The sequence below is a fragment of the Heterodontus francisci genome, chromosome 1 (genome assembly GCF_036365525.1).
Source record: "Heterodontus francisci isolate sHetFra1 chromosome 1, sHetFra1.hap1, whole genome shotgun sequence".
Classification (NCBI taxonomy): domain Eukaryota; kingdom Metazoa; phylum Chordata; class Chondrichthyes; order Heterodontiformes; family Heterodontidae; genus Heterodontus; species Heterodontus francisci.
In genome coordinates this window covers 212,244,420-212,258,983 of record NC_090371.1, presented here as the reverse complement: position 1 = coordinate 212,258,983, position 14,564 = coordinate 212,244,420, and the positions used below count along the sequence as shown (strand labels likewise).

The 14,564-nt window shown below is 42.9% G+C and overlaps 1 protein-coding gene across 1 annotated transcript in view; it reads left to right on the top strand.

Annotated features, from left to right (window-relative positions):
- ednraa (endothelin receptor type Aa) overlaps positions 1 to 14,304 on the top strand; it is a 55,738-nt gene extending 41,434 nt beyond the window's left edge. The window contains exons 4-7 of the mRNA XM_068041291.1: positions 1,948 to 2,100; positions 6,015 to 6,148; positions 11,019 to 11,127; positions 12,854 to 14,304. Coding sequence (XP_067897392.1) covers positions 1,948 to 2,100; positions 6,015 to 6,148; positions 11,019 to 11,127; positions 12,854 to 13,000 — 543 coding nt within the window. The 3' untranslated portion in view covers positions 13,001 to 14,304. The remainder of the gene's footprint in view (positions 1 to 1,947; positions 2,101 to 6,014; positions 6,149 to 11,018; positions 11,128 to 12,853) is intronic.
- Positions 14,305 to 14,564: the final 260 nt, after the last annotated feature.

Genomic DNA, 14,564 nt, shown 5'->3' with positions numbered 1-14,564 from the left:
GAAGTAGTTACCCTGGTGGACCAAATAAGATGATTGATGTGCTTATGGCACTGGATCCAGGTTCTTGGGGTGCCCCCATAGTTGCTGACATCCTCTGAAATCTCCATCCAGGCTTGTTTGGTTAGGCGGGCCGGTCTCCTCCTCCTGTCCATGGAGAAGAGGACTTCCTGCCTTGCCCTTGCAGCCTGGAGGAGAGCCTGCCAGGACACTGAACTGTCCTTCTAACGTTATGGCTGCAGGTTTCCTTTAAATGTTCAGCTGTCCAGGCAGGCAGGCAGTCAACAGTAGATGCAGACAGGCAGTCAGCATGGGGAGATGGTGGCGTAGTGGTAATGTCACTGGACTAGTATTCCAGAGACCCAGGCTTATGCCCCGGGAACAAAGGTTCAAATCCCACCATGGCAGCTGGTGGAATTTAAATTCAATTAATTAATAAACTTAATTCATAAGAAAATCTGGAATTGAAAACTAGTCTCAGTAATGGTGCCATGAAACTATCATCAATTGTCCAAAAAACCCATCTGGTTCGCCAATGTCCTTAGGGAAGGAAATCTGCTGTCCTTACCTGGTCTGGTCTACATGTGACTCCAGGCCCACAGCGATGTGGTTGACTCTTAACTGCCCTCTGAAATGGCCCTGTAAGCCACTCAGTTTTCAAGGTCAGTTAGGGATGGGAAACAAATGCTGACCTTGCTAGCAACACCCAGGTCCCATGAAAGAATTAAAAAAAAGTAAATGGCCTTTAAATATGGCACCAATATCTGCCACAGTATTAGCTGACTTTTCCTCCACTCCCTCGCTTCCCACCTCCACCCTCTCAATGGACAGCCCCACGCCTCCCCACTGTTAATTGGCCAGCTAGTGGAATATCATGTGCAGCTCGCCGCTCCCCGCCCGAACAGAAAAGGCGCACGCTTTTGGGACCTGCGGCTTAACTGCAAAATTCAGCCAAATGGCTTTGATCTTCCCACTATTTCGTTGGAGGGAATTTGTGCCCATTCAGTACTGGATGTTGGACAAGCAGTGTGACAAATAGGAGACAGTGGGAGAGTCAAGAGAGGTGGTGATGAGGGAGAACTGTGTGTTGTCGGTGTAACTACAGTGCAGATAACAATGATATGCAACTGTAGTGTAGAGGTAGGGGGAGTAAATCAACACAGACTTCACACATACTCTTCATAGTAGCTGGGTACAGAGCAGTGGGGAAAGCTTCACTGACATTTAAATCCAAGAACAACATGTACCAGAGGGAAATTCAGAACCGGGGGAACGTAACTTCTAAGACTGCAGAAAAAGTGCAAATGAAACATTAGTATGTATCTTATAAACAAAATGTAATCTGCAGCTCTAACCGTTAATTACTGAATATCGCAACAGAAAATTAAGTATCTGAAATCTAAATAAAAACTGGGAAGTAGAAAAGATTGTCCAACACTTCAGCAATTGACTTTCTGATTCTTGGGGGGCATCTGCAGATAGAAGTGTGCTATATAGCACCACTAATAGGAATGCACACGAGTTGGCAAGCTGAATAGTATGTCATTAGTAAAGCAGGGTTTCTAACACTTCAAATTATATGTAATACAAGGTACAAGGAACACCATACATTCCTGATGTTCAGCATTGTTAAGGGTTTGCAGGGGGACTTAAAAATTAAAGGGTAATCAAGACCACCGGATTTCCTCAAATGACCCTGATCTTTGGAATTTGGTCAGATTGAAGAGTGGAGCCTCTTGCCCTGCTAAAGTTATACCACCATTGCAATCAACTGGAAAATTAGCCTGTTGCTCTTTTAAGCCATTGTAGTGTCATGTACTGTGGGCCTTGGCTTTTTAACTAGGTTTTTCAATATTAAAAGAAAATGTATAGATAGTTGAAGATGCTCTTTCTGTGAATGCTCCATCTGGCCTCTTTCTGTCTCACAGAATGTTATTTGTTTTCTTTCAGTTCTACATCAATGTGAAGGACTGGTGGCTGTTTGTGTTTTATTTCTGCATGCCCCTGGCCTGCACCGCTTTCTTCTACACTCTAATGACCTGTGAGATGTTGAACAAGAGGAACAAGAGTTTGAGGATTGCCTTGAGTGAGCACTTGAAACGGGTAAAATCTTTTGACTATCAGTTAATGTCATAAAGCAGCTATGCCGAAGTCTGTACTTGTTCTAGCTTCCCAGTTCCAAAGTGTGCAGATATTTCCTGAATTGTCCAAGTCTCAGCAGTTTGTGCAGAATTCACATATCTTTCCCATCCCTTCCAGCTATATGCAGTGACAGCTGTTATGAACAAATTAATAATTGAAGCTCCCAATAAAATAATTTGCACCATTAATAATTCCAAATAAAAATATCACAAGGTCAGTTCAGTGCTTTCTATGGGGGGGCCAGACTCAAAGCAAGTAAGTCCAGAGGTAGAACTATTTGAAGATACTCTCAATTTGGTACCTATCCTCCAACAGCATTCCCTGCTCACATAAGTAAATTTGTTCTTACTTCCCGACTTGGTCGCTTTAATTTTCACCAGTGAAAAACTGAAAGATCTTTTTCTGAAAGCTTAACAGATCTTCAAAAGCAACAGCAGATTGCTCAAAATAAATTATTGTTAATCTCACTCCTTTTCATTTTGGACAGAAAAAATGACAACCGAGGCTTTTGTGCTGCTCCTAATTTTCCACCTGTTTTAATCTCCATCTCTGCTGTCATAGCCTTTAAGTTAGCGAAAATGGTCCCTTTCTTCCATTCTCTCTTTAGTTTATTCCTTTACCATTTTGGCCTCATGCTGCCTCAACTCCCCTTGTTCTCTTAAACACCCCATTTCCTGATCTTTTACTTCCCATTATTCTTTCTACAGCAAATAACCTTCTTGTCCACTTTTTACAAACTGGTGGTCGAAAGACTGAAGCAGTAATTGCCGCCAGTGTTGGTTTGGAATGATCCAGCTATGCTTTGTTTTTTGCTGTGGTGAAGTGTAATATCAGTACACTGTCAGTGTACAGTCTCCAAAATCTGCAAAATTGTTCTATGTTAATTGTATATCAGTTATGTTTAATTATATGTAGGTGGCGGGCATTAATTGGGGTTTTACTTGAGCACATATAAAGAGACACTTACTGAAACAGTGGCTGCAATTTAAGACCCCCCCCCCCAAGAGTGGGCTAGGAGATTTGGGGGGGCAGTAAAATCTCGTGGGAGACGGGGGGGGGGGGTGCCATGCCCGTCACTTACCTGCCTTCACTGCTATTTTACCAGCGGCAGACAGGCACTTCAGCCCCTGCGGAGGCCGCCTAGTAATACCTGGTGGCCTCTTTGCGGGTACCCAGTAGCCCATGGAGGGACCCCCAGCAGCAAGGGCCATCTCCCCCCCACCCCCCTGCAAAACAACCCCCTCTGCCCCAGATTCTGACCCGCCCCACCTCACCAATGCTTACCCAATTGTCCCCAGTGAGGCCCCCCTTTCCTTTTTGGAGGCCGGTGTCCATCATCCTCTTCTTGCTGTGTGCAGTCCTAGCAGTGGCCACAGCTCCCAGTGGTGCTGCTGGGACCAAAGAGCCACCATCCCTCTGATTCGCTGGCAGCTCTTGGAGGTGGGACATCCTGCCTCTGAGGGGCAGAAGCCCTGACTGAAGCCAATTAAGGGCCTGGGCCATCCAAAATAGCAGCATGGCTTCCAGGCCCGGCAGAAGAGGGCTTTCCCCTGACTTTTCAGCTGGTGGGTGGGGCCACCAACTCACCATTAAATTCCAGACAGTGTGTTCTTGAGCCAGGAGGTATATGCTTGTAATGTTTCACTTTGCAAATAAATATAAGACTAAGTAAAGATTGGCTCCAGTATCACCCTTCACCAACTGGCTTTCTATATAACATTCTACTTCTCAACTCAGTGCCTCATGAATCTGGTGCTCAAACCTACATGCCAGATTCAGTGAAGCAGTCTTGTAGAATGCGTGGATGCAATCTCAGGAAATCATTCCAAATGGAAAAGAAAATTAGACGGGGTGTAAAACTTGCTGCTAATTCGCTATTGCCTGTCTTGCATACAGCTCAAGACCAATTTCAGCCTCAGTATGTTCATACTAAATTTGTATTGTTTGTTATCTTGAGCTCAGTAGTTCTAATTTATTTCAAATGTTCACCATTGTACACATAAGAATATAGGAAAACATGGAAAGAGAAAAGGCATTGGGCCCATTAAGCTTATTCCCTCCACAGACAATGTACACTTCGTTCAGTCATGAACTCTTACCAACCTACTTAACCTTCATAGGAAGACAACTAACCAAAGATAAAGCCTTCAAGAAAAAAATTATGTGTAATGTCACCCCCAGTCACAAAAACAAAACTCTATGTATTGATCTTGTCTTACTACAGATCTATTCAATTCAGAACAATTGAATTCTACAAATATTCCAGTAGCATAGAAGCCATCACTTTCTATGGCAAAATCAACATCGGAAATAAGCAGTCAGCTTGATCCATATTGCTCAAGAAGCGTCTATAGCCATTAATAAGTTTGACCAATTTAATTGTTACCATGGAAATATGTGACAAATATTGTTGCCAACCGCTAGCATTCTGAGCAAGGTGAACATGAAATACTTGCAGTTTATTGGAAACTCAACCTGCATTTTTTCCTCTGAGTATGTTCATTGGTCTCTTTAAAATGCTGTAAAATTCCCCAAAATGTATCAAAAATCAAAATTATCTTGAAGGGCAGACCCCAGATTTTCCCCGAGAGATAACATTTGCATTTCCGGATATTCTAAACCCAGTCCTGCAAAAATTGCACTTCTGTTTTCTTTTTACTATAATGCTACTGATATTTTATTGAGTATAGCTGTAGCTTTAGTCAGGACAAGATCTTATCCCAGTGTACTCCCATCGAAAATACTTCTTTATATGTTATATGTAAGACCGTTGTGTTTCAGTTATCACAGAAAAACCAATAAAATTGTGGAATGTGACCCCAAGATACTAATAAAAATCTTGAAATCCGATGTAAAAAAGATAATTGTAACATATTCAGCCACCTTCAGATAGTAGCCTTGGACTTAGGCCTCCATTCAGGGCTTGTTTTTCAGTTGTACCTTGTTTTTAACATTGTCAGCTTTTGTGGGGCTGTGTTTCTTTTCCAAGATGCTCATCAACTTTCTGGGTTTTGCAGATTGGCATGTATGGACTAAGAATCAGGTGATTTTTCTCAGGTTAATCGAGATTTGTGAATTAGAAACATATCTCTTGCAGTTACTGTGCTCTGCCCTGCATAATTCCCTCCGATCTTTCACGTTACTTTCAAAAGTTCTCCTTCTCTGTAACATTGTCATAAGTTTTCCTTTTTTTCTACTGAGTGTTTTCTCCTTTTTGACCTTATTAAATAAGTACTCTTGGGATGTTGGACCAACCTTCTGCCATAATTTCAGTGGAACGCTCAGAGAAACAACCGTTTTCTTTACATGAAGACGATCATGCAAATGTCAGTTATTGCATTATCTCAGTTTTTAGGTTCTTGTTTTGTGGTTGTAATTTCCAAGGAGGAAAGCAACATTAGAATGGGAGTAACTTTGGCTTTGGTGGTATTATAAAACAGGTGATATTAGACCAGCTGCCAGTTATACATCCCTCCCCATTTTCATGTTCATTGACTTGAATGGAAGAGTTAAAATTAGCCCATGTGTTTTACTGAGCTAACCACGCAGGAGATAATGGGGGTAATTTTGACTTTATGTCATAGTGTGAAATAGGCAGTATCTACTCAACTCCTATTAAATATCTCCATTTTTATTTAATCGCACAATTTACACGATCACACAAAGTCATAATCACCTCCCCATGACCTTTCACCAGCATGTGCTGTTTGTTATTTGATTAGGTCCATCTGTTTGCTAAATCCATCCAAAGGATTCCTGCCACAGGCCCTCAATTTACAAACACTTGTGTGGAAAAACGTCAGTTTTGTTTGAGGCTCTGTATAAGTGGCTAATATCTATGAAAATAAAGTTTATTTTGTGTGTTTATCTTTCAGCGCCGAGAGGTGGCCAAGACAGTTTTGTTTTTAGTTGTGATTTTTGCTCTGTGTTGGTTCCCTCTCCATCTGAGCAGGATTTTAAAGAAAACTATTTACAAAGAAAATGATTTGAACAGATGTGAACTCCTCAAGTAAGTGAGATCAACAAGTACTCTACTCATTGCATAAACCTTGCATTCACTTTGTGGGTACTGACATGAATTATTAATGAGTTCATATGAAACTTCTTCCCCCACCATCCTAACAGAATTACTAACCTGTCTAAAATTACCTGTTTAAAATAGGCAGTTAATAACTGCAGTACCAGGTAAGTGTTTCATAAATAAAAACAAGAAATGCTGAAACGACTCAGCAGGTCTGGCAGCATCTGTGGAAAGAGAAGCAGAGTTAACGTTAACTCTGCTTCTCTTTCCACAGATGCTGCCAAACCTGCTGAGTGGTTCCAGCATTTCTTGTTTTTATTTCAGATTTCCAGCATCCACAGTATTTTGCTTTTATTTAAGTGTTTCATAAAAACCTGTTGAGCATTCACACACCAGAGAACATTCAGTTCTACAGTGCCTTTCATGTCCTCAGAATGCCCCAAGGCATTTTAATTTCTAAGTGTACTCACTGCACAAATATCCTACAATCACATCCTCAGAAGGATGAGGGTTCAAGTCCCAGTCCAGAGACTTGAGCACAGAATCTAGGTTGACATTCCAGCACAGTACTTAGGGAGTGCTGTTCGCAATAGGCAACCAGCCCGTGCTTGCAAAACTCAAAACACAGCGTCCAACATTAGATGTGATTCTGCGATTGAACAACATTTGCTAAATAATCCTCAGTGTGCTAAGAATTACACATGAAAACCGATTTAAGATTGTCAGTAGGGCTCGCAGTGTGGCACATTTGAGTGCACTGTAAGCTACATATATTAATACACAGGGCCCTGTTCTTTGCAGACAGAAAGAAAAAGTACACACATTGTGCCTGTTTCAGCGAAACAAAATAAGTGCCAGCCATTCGCTGGTTCATTCCTCAGGGCAATGCCTTGACCAATCAGAGTCAAGCTGAAATAAAAACAAGAAATGCTGGAACCACTCAGCAGGTCTGGCAGCATCCATGGAAAGAGAAGCAGAGTTAACGTTTCGGGTCAGTGACCCTTCTTCGGAACTGACAAATATTAAAAATGTCACAGGTTATAAGCAAGTGAGGTGGGGGTGGGGCAAGAGATAACAAAGGAGAAGGTGCAGATTGGACAAAGCCACATAGCTGACCAAAAGGTCAAGGAGCAAAGGCAAACAATATGTTAATGGTGTGTTGAAAGAGAAAGTATTAGTACAGATAGGGTGTTAACGGACTGAAGATTGAACAGCAGCAAGTACAAACATGAAAAAAACAGTGGGTAAGCAAACTGAACAAACTAAGATGAAATGAATGTCTGTGTGGGTTTCTTCCGGGTGCTCCGGTTTCCTCCCACATGCCAAAGACTTGCTGGTTGATAGGTTAATTGGTCATTATAAATTGCCCCTAGTATAGGTAGGTGGTAGGGAAATATAGGGACAGGTGGGGATGTGGTAGGAATATGGAATTAGTGTAGGATTAGTATAAATAGGTGGTTGATGGTCGGCACAGACTCGGTGGGCCGAAGGGCCTGTTTCAGTGCTGTATCTCTCTAAACTAAACTAACAAAAAAATTGTAAAAAATGTAAAAAAGAAAAAAAGAAAAAATAACTAAAAATAAAAGTAAAATGGGGGGCCCGTCATGCTCTGAAACTATTGAACTCAATGTTCAGTCCAGCAGGCTGTAGTGTGCCTAATCGGTAAATGAGATGCTGTTCTTCGAGCTTGTGTTGATGTTCACTGGAACTCTGCAGCAAGCCCAGGATAGAGATGTGAGCATGAGAGCAGGGGGAAGTGTTGAAATGGCAAGCAACCGGAAGCTCGGGGTCCTGCTTGTGAACTGAGCAGAGGTGTTCCGCAAAGCGGTCACCCAGTCTGCGTTTGGTCTCCCCAGTGTAGAGGAGACCACATTGTGAGCAGTGAATACAGTATACTACATTGAAAGAAGTACAAGTAAATCACTGCTTCACCTGAAAGGAGTGTTTGGGGCCTGGGATAGTGAGGAGAGAGGAGGTAAATGGGCAGGTATTACACCTCCTGCGATTGCAGGGGACGAGGTGGTGGGAGTAATGGAGGAGTGGACCAGGGTGTCACGGAGGGAACGATCCCTTCAGAATGCTGACAGGGGAAGGGAGGGGAAGATGCGACTGGTAGTGGCATCACGCTGGAGGTGGCGGAAATGGCGGAGGATGATCCTTTGGATATGGAGGCTGATGGGGTGGAAAGTGAGGACAAGGGGAACCCTATCACGGTTCTGGGAGGGAGGGGAAGGGGTGAGGGTAGAGGTGCGGGAAATGGGCTGACACGGTTGAGGGCCCTGTCAACAACAGTGGGGGGGAATCCTCGGTTGAGGAAAAAGGAGGTCATATCAGAAGCACCGTCATGGAAGGTAGTATCATCAGAGCAGATGCGTCGGAGACGGAGAAACTGGGAGAATGGAATAGAGTCCTTACAGGAGGTAGGGTGTGAAGAAGTGTAGTCCAGGTAGCTGTGGGAGTCGGTGGGCTTATAATGGATATTAGTAGACAACCTATCCCCAGAGATGGAGACAGAGAAGTCGAGGAAGGGAAGGGAAGTGTCAGAGATGGACCATGTAAAGGTGAGAGAAGGGTGGAAATTGGAAGCAAAGTTGATAATGTTTTCCAGTTCGGGGCGGGAACAGGAAACGGCACCGATACAGTCATCAATGTACCGGAAAAAGAGTTGGGGGAGGGGGCCTGAGTAGGACTGGAACAAAGAACGCTCGACATATCCCACAAAAAGACAGGCATAACTAGGACCCATGCAGGTACCCATAGCAACACCTTTTACTTGAAGGAAGTGAGTGGAGTTGAAGGAGAAGTTGTTCAATGTGAGAACAAGTTCAGCCAGGCGGAGGAGGGTGGTGGTGGATGGGGACTGGTTGGGCCTCTGTTCAAGGAAGAAGCGAGAGCCCTCAAACCATCCTGGTGGGGGATGGAGGTGAAGCGTGATTGGACGTCCATAGTGAAGAGGAGGCGGTTGGGGTCAGCAAACTGGAAATTGTCAAAATGACGTAGAGCATCAGAAGAGTCACGGATGTAGGTGGGAAGAGACTGGACCAGGGGAGAAAAGATAGAGTCAAGATAGGAAGAAATAAGTTCAGTGGGGCAGGAACAGGCTGACACAATGGGTCTGCCGGGACAGTCCCGTTTGTGGATTTTGGGAAGGAGGTAGAAGCGGGCTGTCCGGGGTTGCGGGACTATGAGGTTGGAAGCTGTAGACGGAAGATCTCCAGAGGAGATGAGGTCAGTGACAGTCCTTTGGACAGTGGCTTGATGTTCGGTGGTAGGGTCATGGTCCAGAGGGAGGTAGGAGGGAGGTCCAGAGTCAAGCTGCCTCGTTTAAATTTCAAACAAAGCTTGGCAGTTAACTGTCAGTCACTGTAAACTGGTGCATTCTCCATGGCAACGCCTCTACCAATTAGAGTCCACTTGCCAACCAATCAGCACTCTCTTCTCATGCAGTATAAGTTGTTGTTTTCCCTTACGTTGGTTATTCTTGCATGTTGTCCTGATGTGTGCAAGAGGAAAAGCTTTGACAACATGTCGCTATTTTCAGCAATACACATGTTCTGTAATACCAAACGACAATTTGTATTATATTGTACTCACATCTATTGGAGGATTTGTAACTCCCAGATCAGTGGGAAAGGACTGACGAGAAGTTAAAATGAAGTGACTCCGTTTCCCACTCCAGTCCTGGCAATCAGCAATTTTAACACCACTGGTTTTGTCAGCAAAGTAGGCTTCTGCTAAACTGTAATGGGAGCCTCATTAGTAAATGCAAAGCAGGGTTCATGGTGCATGTGGGACTCCAATGGCATTTTAACCCAGTGCTGAACTTCCCCACCAGGTACTGCTGTCGGGAAACCAGTGTGGCCGTTGAAGGTAAATTTAAACAAAAGTGTCCTTAACAGGACCAGGAGGAGGAAGACTGTTGTTCTAAGCCCCACATGGAAAGTCTGGGCCTTTGCTGCCCCTAGCTACCCTCTCCAGTCATTAGATCCTATTGACATTGTCCTCCTGGACTTACCTTGCTGCTAGCAGCCTTCTCTTGGTGCTGGCAGGAGGCTGCCAGGCTGCCTGATCTTTGCCCCAACCTCCCCCATCACTGGTCAGTTGACACTTTCTGCCCAAAACGGGCAAACATTGAAGTGGCAACATTGAAATGAGGCCCAAAGGTTGATGGCATCAATTACATTTCCCACTGCAAGTTCAATAGTCTTTATGTGTTTTCTTTTAATCTTTATGTAGGTTTATTCTAGAAGAAACAAAATGAATACTCTGTATTTCAGAGGAACATAGATGGCCTGATTGTCTTTCCCTCCCCCGCCCCCTCAACATCCTCCCAGAGCACACCTGCAAACCTGGATGCAAACAATTTCCAGTTGCATTTTTCATCCATTTTAAAGCGGACTAGGAAAAAGTACACAAAAAAATGTACCAGATATGTTGTGAATGCAAGGAACCTCATGTCATGTCATGCAAGGTCTATCCGGATTGGATGAAGAATTTTTTTAAACACAGTTCTTTTTTTTTATAAAAATGTATAAATGTGCATATGACACATGAGGGTTGATTTAATCTGGGTGAGTTTTTACATCTGCCTTTCCTGCACATTGACGGGAAAAAGTTCATGGCAAACCACACTAAATGGCAAGCAGGCTCCTTCAAGCATCAACATTTTGGCGTGTCTCCTTACAAAGGGGAAGTGGATTTACTAAGTCACACAACAGTAGCTGCAATGAGATGGTTAATTGATTCATTTGATCTTTAGTTGCAGGGCAAATGAAAGCAAATAAATGTACAGTTTCGGAGAGAATTTTACATTACACAAGAATGCTCTGACATTAACTCTATTTGTTTCTTTTCCCAGTTTCCTGCTAGTGTTGGATTTCATTGGCCTCAATCTGGCAACGTTGAACTCCTGTATAAACCCTATCGCTCTGTACTTTGTGAGCAAGAAATTTAAAAATTGCTTCCAGGTAGAAACTTTTTTATAAAGTTGTGTAATTAGAATATGTGATTCTTAGGGAGTTCAGTGAAAATGAGATCACACATATTACCTAACTTATGAATTGGGTCTGTTATATAAAAGGACAAATTCTGCAATGCAGTGTTTGCAGTATTAGACCCTGCTCAAAGGGAGTACAAGCCAGAGAATCATTGCTACCAAGAATATCACATTGTCTGCAGCAGTTCAAGAAGAAGGCCCACCATCAACTTCTCAGGATAACTAGAGATGGATAATAAATGCCATTCTTGCCAACAATGCCCAAATCTTCAGATTGAATTAAAAAATAAATATTCTAGCCTTATTTCTCATCTACAAATTTACCTCAAAGTCTATCAAAGCCATTGACAGCCATACTTGACTGAAACAATCAGCAGTTAGTTACATTTGTATTTCTACCTGCAAGGGGAAAAATATAAGCTCTTGGCATTTGGCAGATATTCCACTCGCACCCCATCAATACTGTCACAAAAATGACTTCCTGTTTATCTCCATGGGATGTCTTTGACTCAACAGGAGGGTAACCTGGAACTCACTGCCCTTGCTGAGGTAGGCTTTTTCTCGACCAGAGTAAATGCCTTCCTTGAGTCTTAGCTTGGTCTTTTATTCGAAAGTGTCACTTACTGCTGCCAACCACTAGGTGACAACTAAACACCATGGTTCTAATTTTAACTCCTGGTGGGTTTTGGGCAGTTTTAAGCTAGGTGTGTTGGAAGCGCACCCACTGCTCCAGAAATAAGGCCAGGGCTATTTTAATGCCTGGACCTCATTTAAATCACGCTGGCTGACTTCCTGCCTGGAATGGGCACGCAGTCAGCAGGAAGTCAGAGAAAAAATGCCGTACAACCCAGAGGTCACCCGCCAATGCAGGTAGGTAGCAGGACTGGCTTGCAGAACTGTGTCTCTGGAGTCTCATGTTTGGGAAGGGGGGGGGTGGGGGGAACTGTGACAGGGGTGCCCGTAGCTTTCCTTGTGGGGCCCAGTGGAAGCACTACTGCGTCTCCTGGCATCACAAAGGAAAGAAGCCTATCTTGTCCTTTTCCTCTTCCTGGAAGGACCTAACTAGTTTCGTCTGGTGGGAAAGTGACAGTGGCTTGCCTGCTCAGGCTTCAGTTATAATTGCAGTCAGGTTCTGGTGACTTCATTGGGACCCAACATACATATGTAAGGAAGGAGTCAACAGCTTTAGGTGCGACTCCTTCCTGCCTGCTCAGTGGACTAAATTTTGGAAGGATTAGTTGGGGGCAGGAGGAGCAGGAACACTCCTCTACGCTCTGCAAGGAATACTTGAGAATCTGCTGCTGTGAACTTCACTCTTCATCCCCTGGCCAGCATTGGCTCTACAAACCCCCTACCCAACTGTTCCCTTCGGTCCGAGCATCATCTGGCTCCCGCCCTAATTCTCACTCCCTTCCACCGACCTTCACATCATTCCCACAGCGTTAGGCTTGCAATGTTAAAATGAGGCCTGGCATTTAAAATCTCCAAGGCATCCATTCTGTTCCTCCAATGAGCCAGCCGCTTTAAGACAACCACATACTGATCCCGCATTGAGTCATAATCAACGCCTTGCGTTTCGGCTTGTGTTTAGAAGTGTACACAATAATAAGACATTGTTCTGTGTCCTTTTACCACAGCTGCTTCTGTTGGTTGGGAGAGTAGGAAGCTAATATGTTATTTATTTGTGTGTCTTTCAGTCCTGTTTGTGCTGCTGTTGCCAGAGCCAGGCTCTCATGAATGTGATGCCCATGAATGATACCTCCAAACATGTAAGCTTATATTGGAAAAACCATGAACACAATAACCCTGCCGATCGTAGCAGCCGGAAGGATAGCATGAACTAAAAGGTTCCAGTCAATGTTGCGAAATGCTATAAGAGTAGAGCTCGCACGTTCCTCCATGTCTCAAACTGTATCAATGACACCCTCTGCAATGGAACTAAAGACAGGATGGATTGTGACTTGAACTCATCATCTCATTTTGGGCCCTCAAAGAACTTTGATTACCTGTTCCAAAGAGTTGGTTATGTATCAGCGTTGAACTTTTTTTTGTTGTGAATATCAACAGACAATATTCGAAAACAGACATCATCCACCAGGCCGAGTATTTGTGTGGATTATTATATTCTTGAAAGGTCTTTAGGGCCAAATATAGGCTTTTATCCACCTTTGGCATGCTATTTAAATTGAAACCACTGGGTAAGTCTTGTGATATTTCGCAGTATATGTCACTAAGCTGTTAGATGCTAGAATCCAGGAAGAAAGATCTGTTTCACATATGTATTCAGTATATAAAAACCCCTGTCTTTTATCATCAGGGACCATAATGATAGTTTCACGGGAATGTACCAAGTACTGCAGGGAGGCAGATTCAGCAATTCAATTTGATTCAAGTCAGTTCAAATCAATTCAAATGTTGACTGAAGAAAGGTAATGCAAAATCAATGCTTTTTAATAAAGAGTTGTTTAAATACTGTAGTCGATGAAAAAGGAACGAAACATCCTCTCCACTCCTGCAAAACAATAGAGGATGTTACATAATGCCTGTGTGATTAGTTTTAGGGGAGATATATCCTTTCCCTTTTTATATATAACCAATTGTGACTATTCTATATGGTTAAATGGGCATAATTATTGGCTGCTTCTGAAAATGTTCCATTGATGTACATAAGGATATAAAAGCCTCAGCGACAGTACCATCAAAAGAATATAAATCCCACATCAAAGTTTTGTTAAATTATATAAATTACAGGGTCTATGGCGATGAAGCTTGTCTCAGACGAGCTCTGACTTACTGTGTTTGTAATGAATCCCCCACCTCCCCTACAATGCAATAAAAGCAAGAATGATTCTTCATTTCTGTAATTTCATTTAATTCCTGTTTGAGTATTTAATGCAATGTGGCAGACAAATACATAACAAAAGCTGCTTCTACACATCTGTAAGTAGTTCATTCTGGCATTTGTTTCACAGATGTTGACTAAAGTACATCTGACACATTTTAAAATGCCAAGCAACAAGTAGTGTGATAGTGATGGATTACTGTACAGAGGAATTTAACTTTGCCTGTGTGTATTTGAGTTTCAGCCATTGTTTTTAGATAAGCTCGAAGCATTGATGCTCACAGCTATTATACACTGTAAAATTAAAGCTACACTTGTTTCACTTTTAATTTTGCATTCAGTTTCAGAGATGGATCTACTTTCATGAGAAAATGATTTCTGTGTAACCCACTGTGGACAATTAGGGGGAAAAATTGGATAAGACCCAAAGACTTTGTGCTGCGCATTAAATTGAATGATAGATACATACAGCCCAGCACTAAATGTACTGTTGAGTGGCTGCACTCAGGTTTGTGTGAGGCTAGCATCATTTAAAACTAGCTTGCACTACTTAAAGACAACATGCA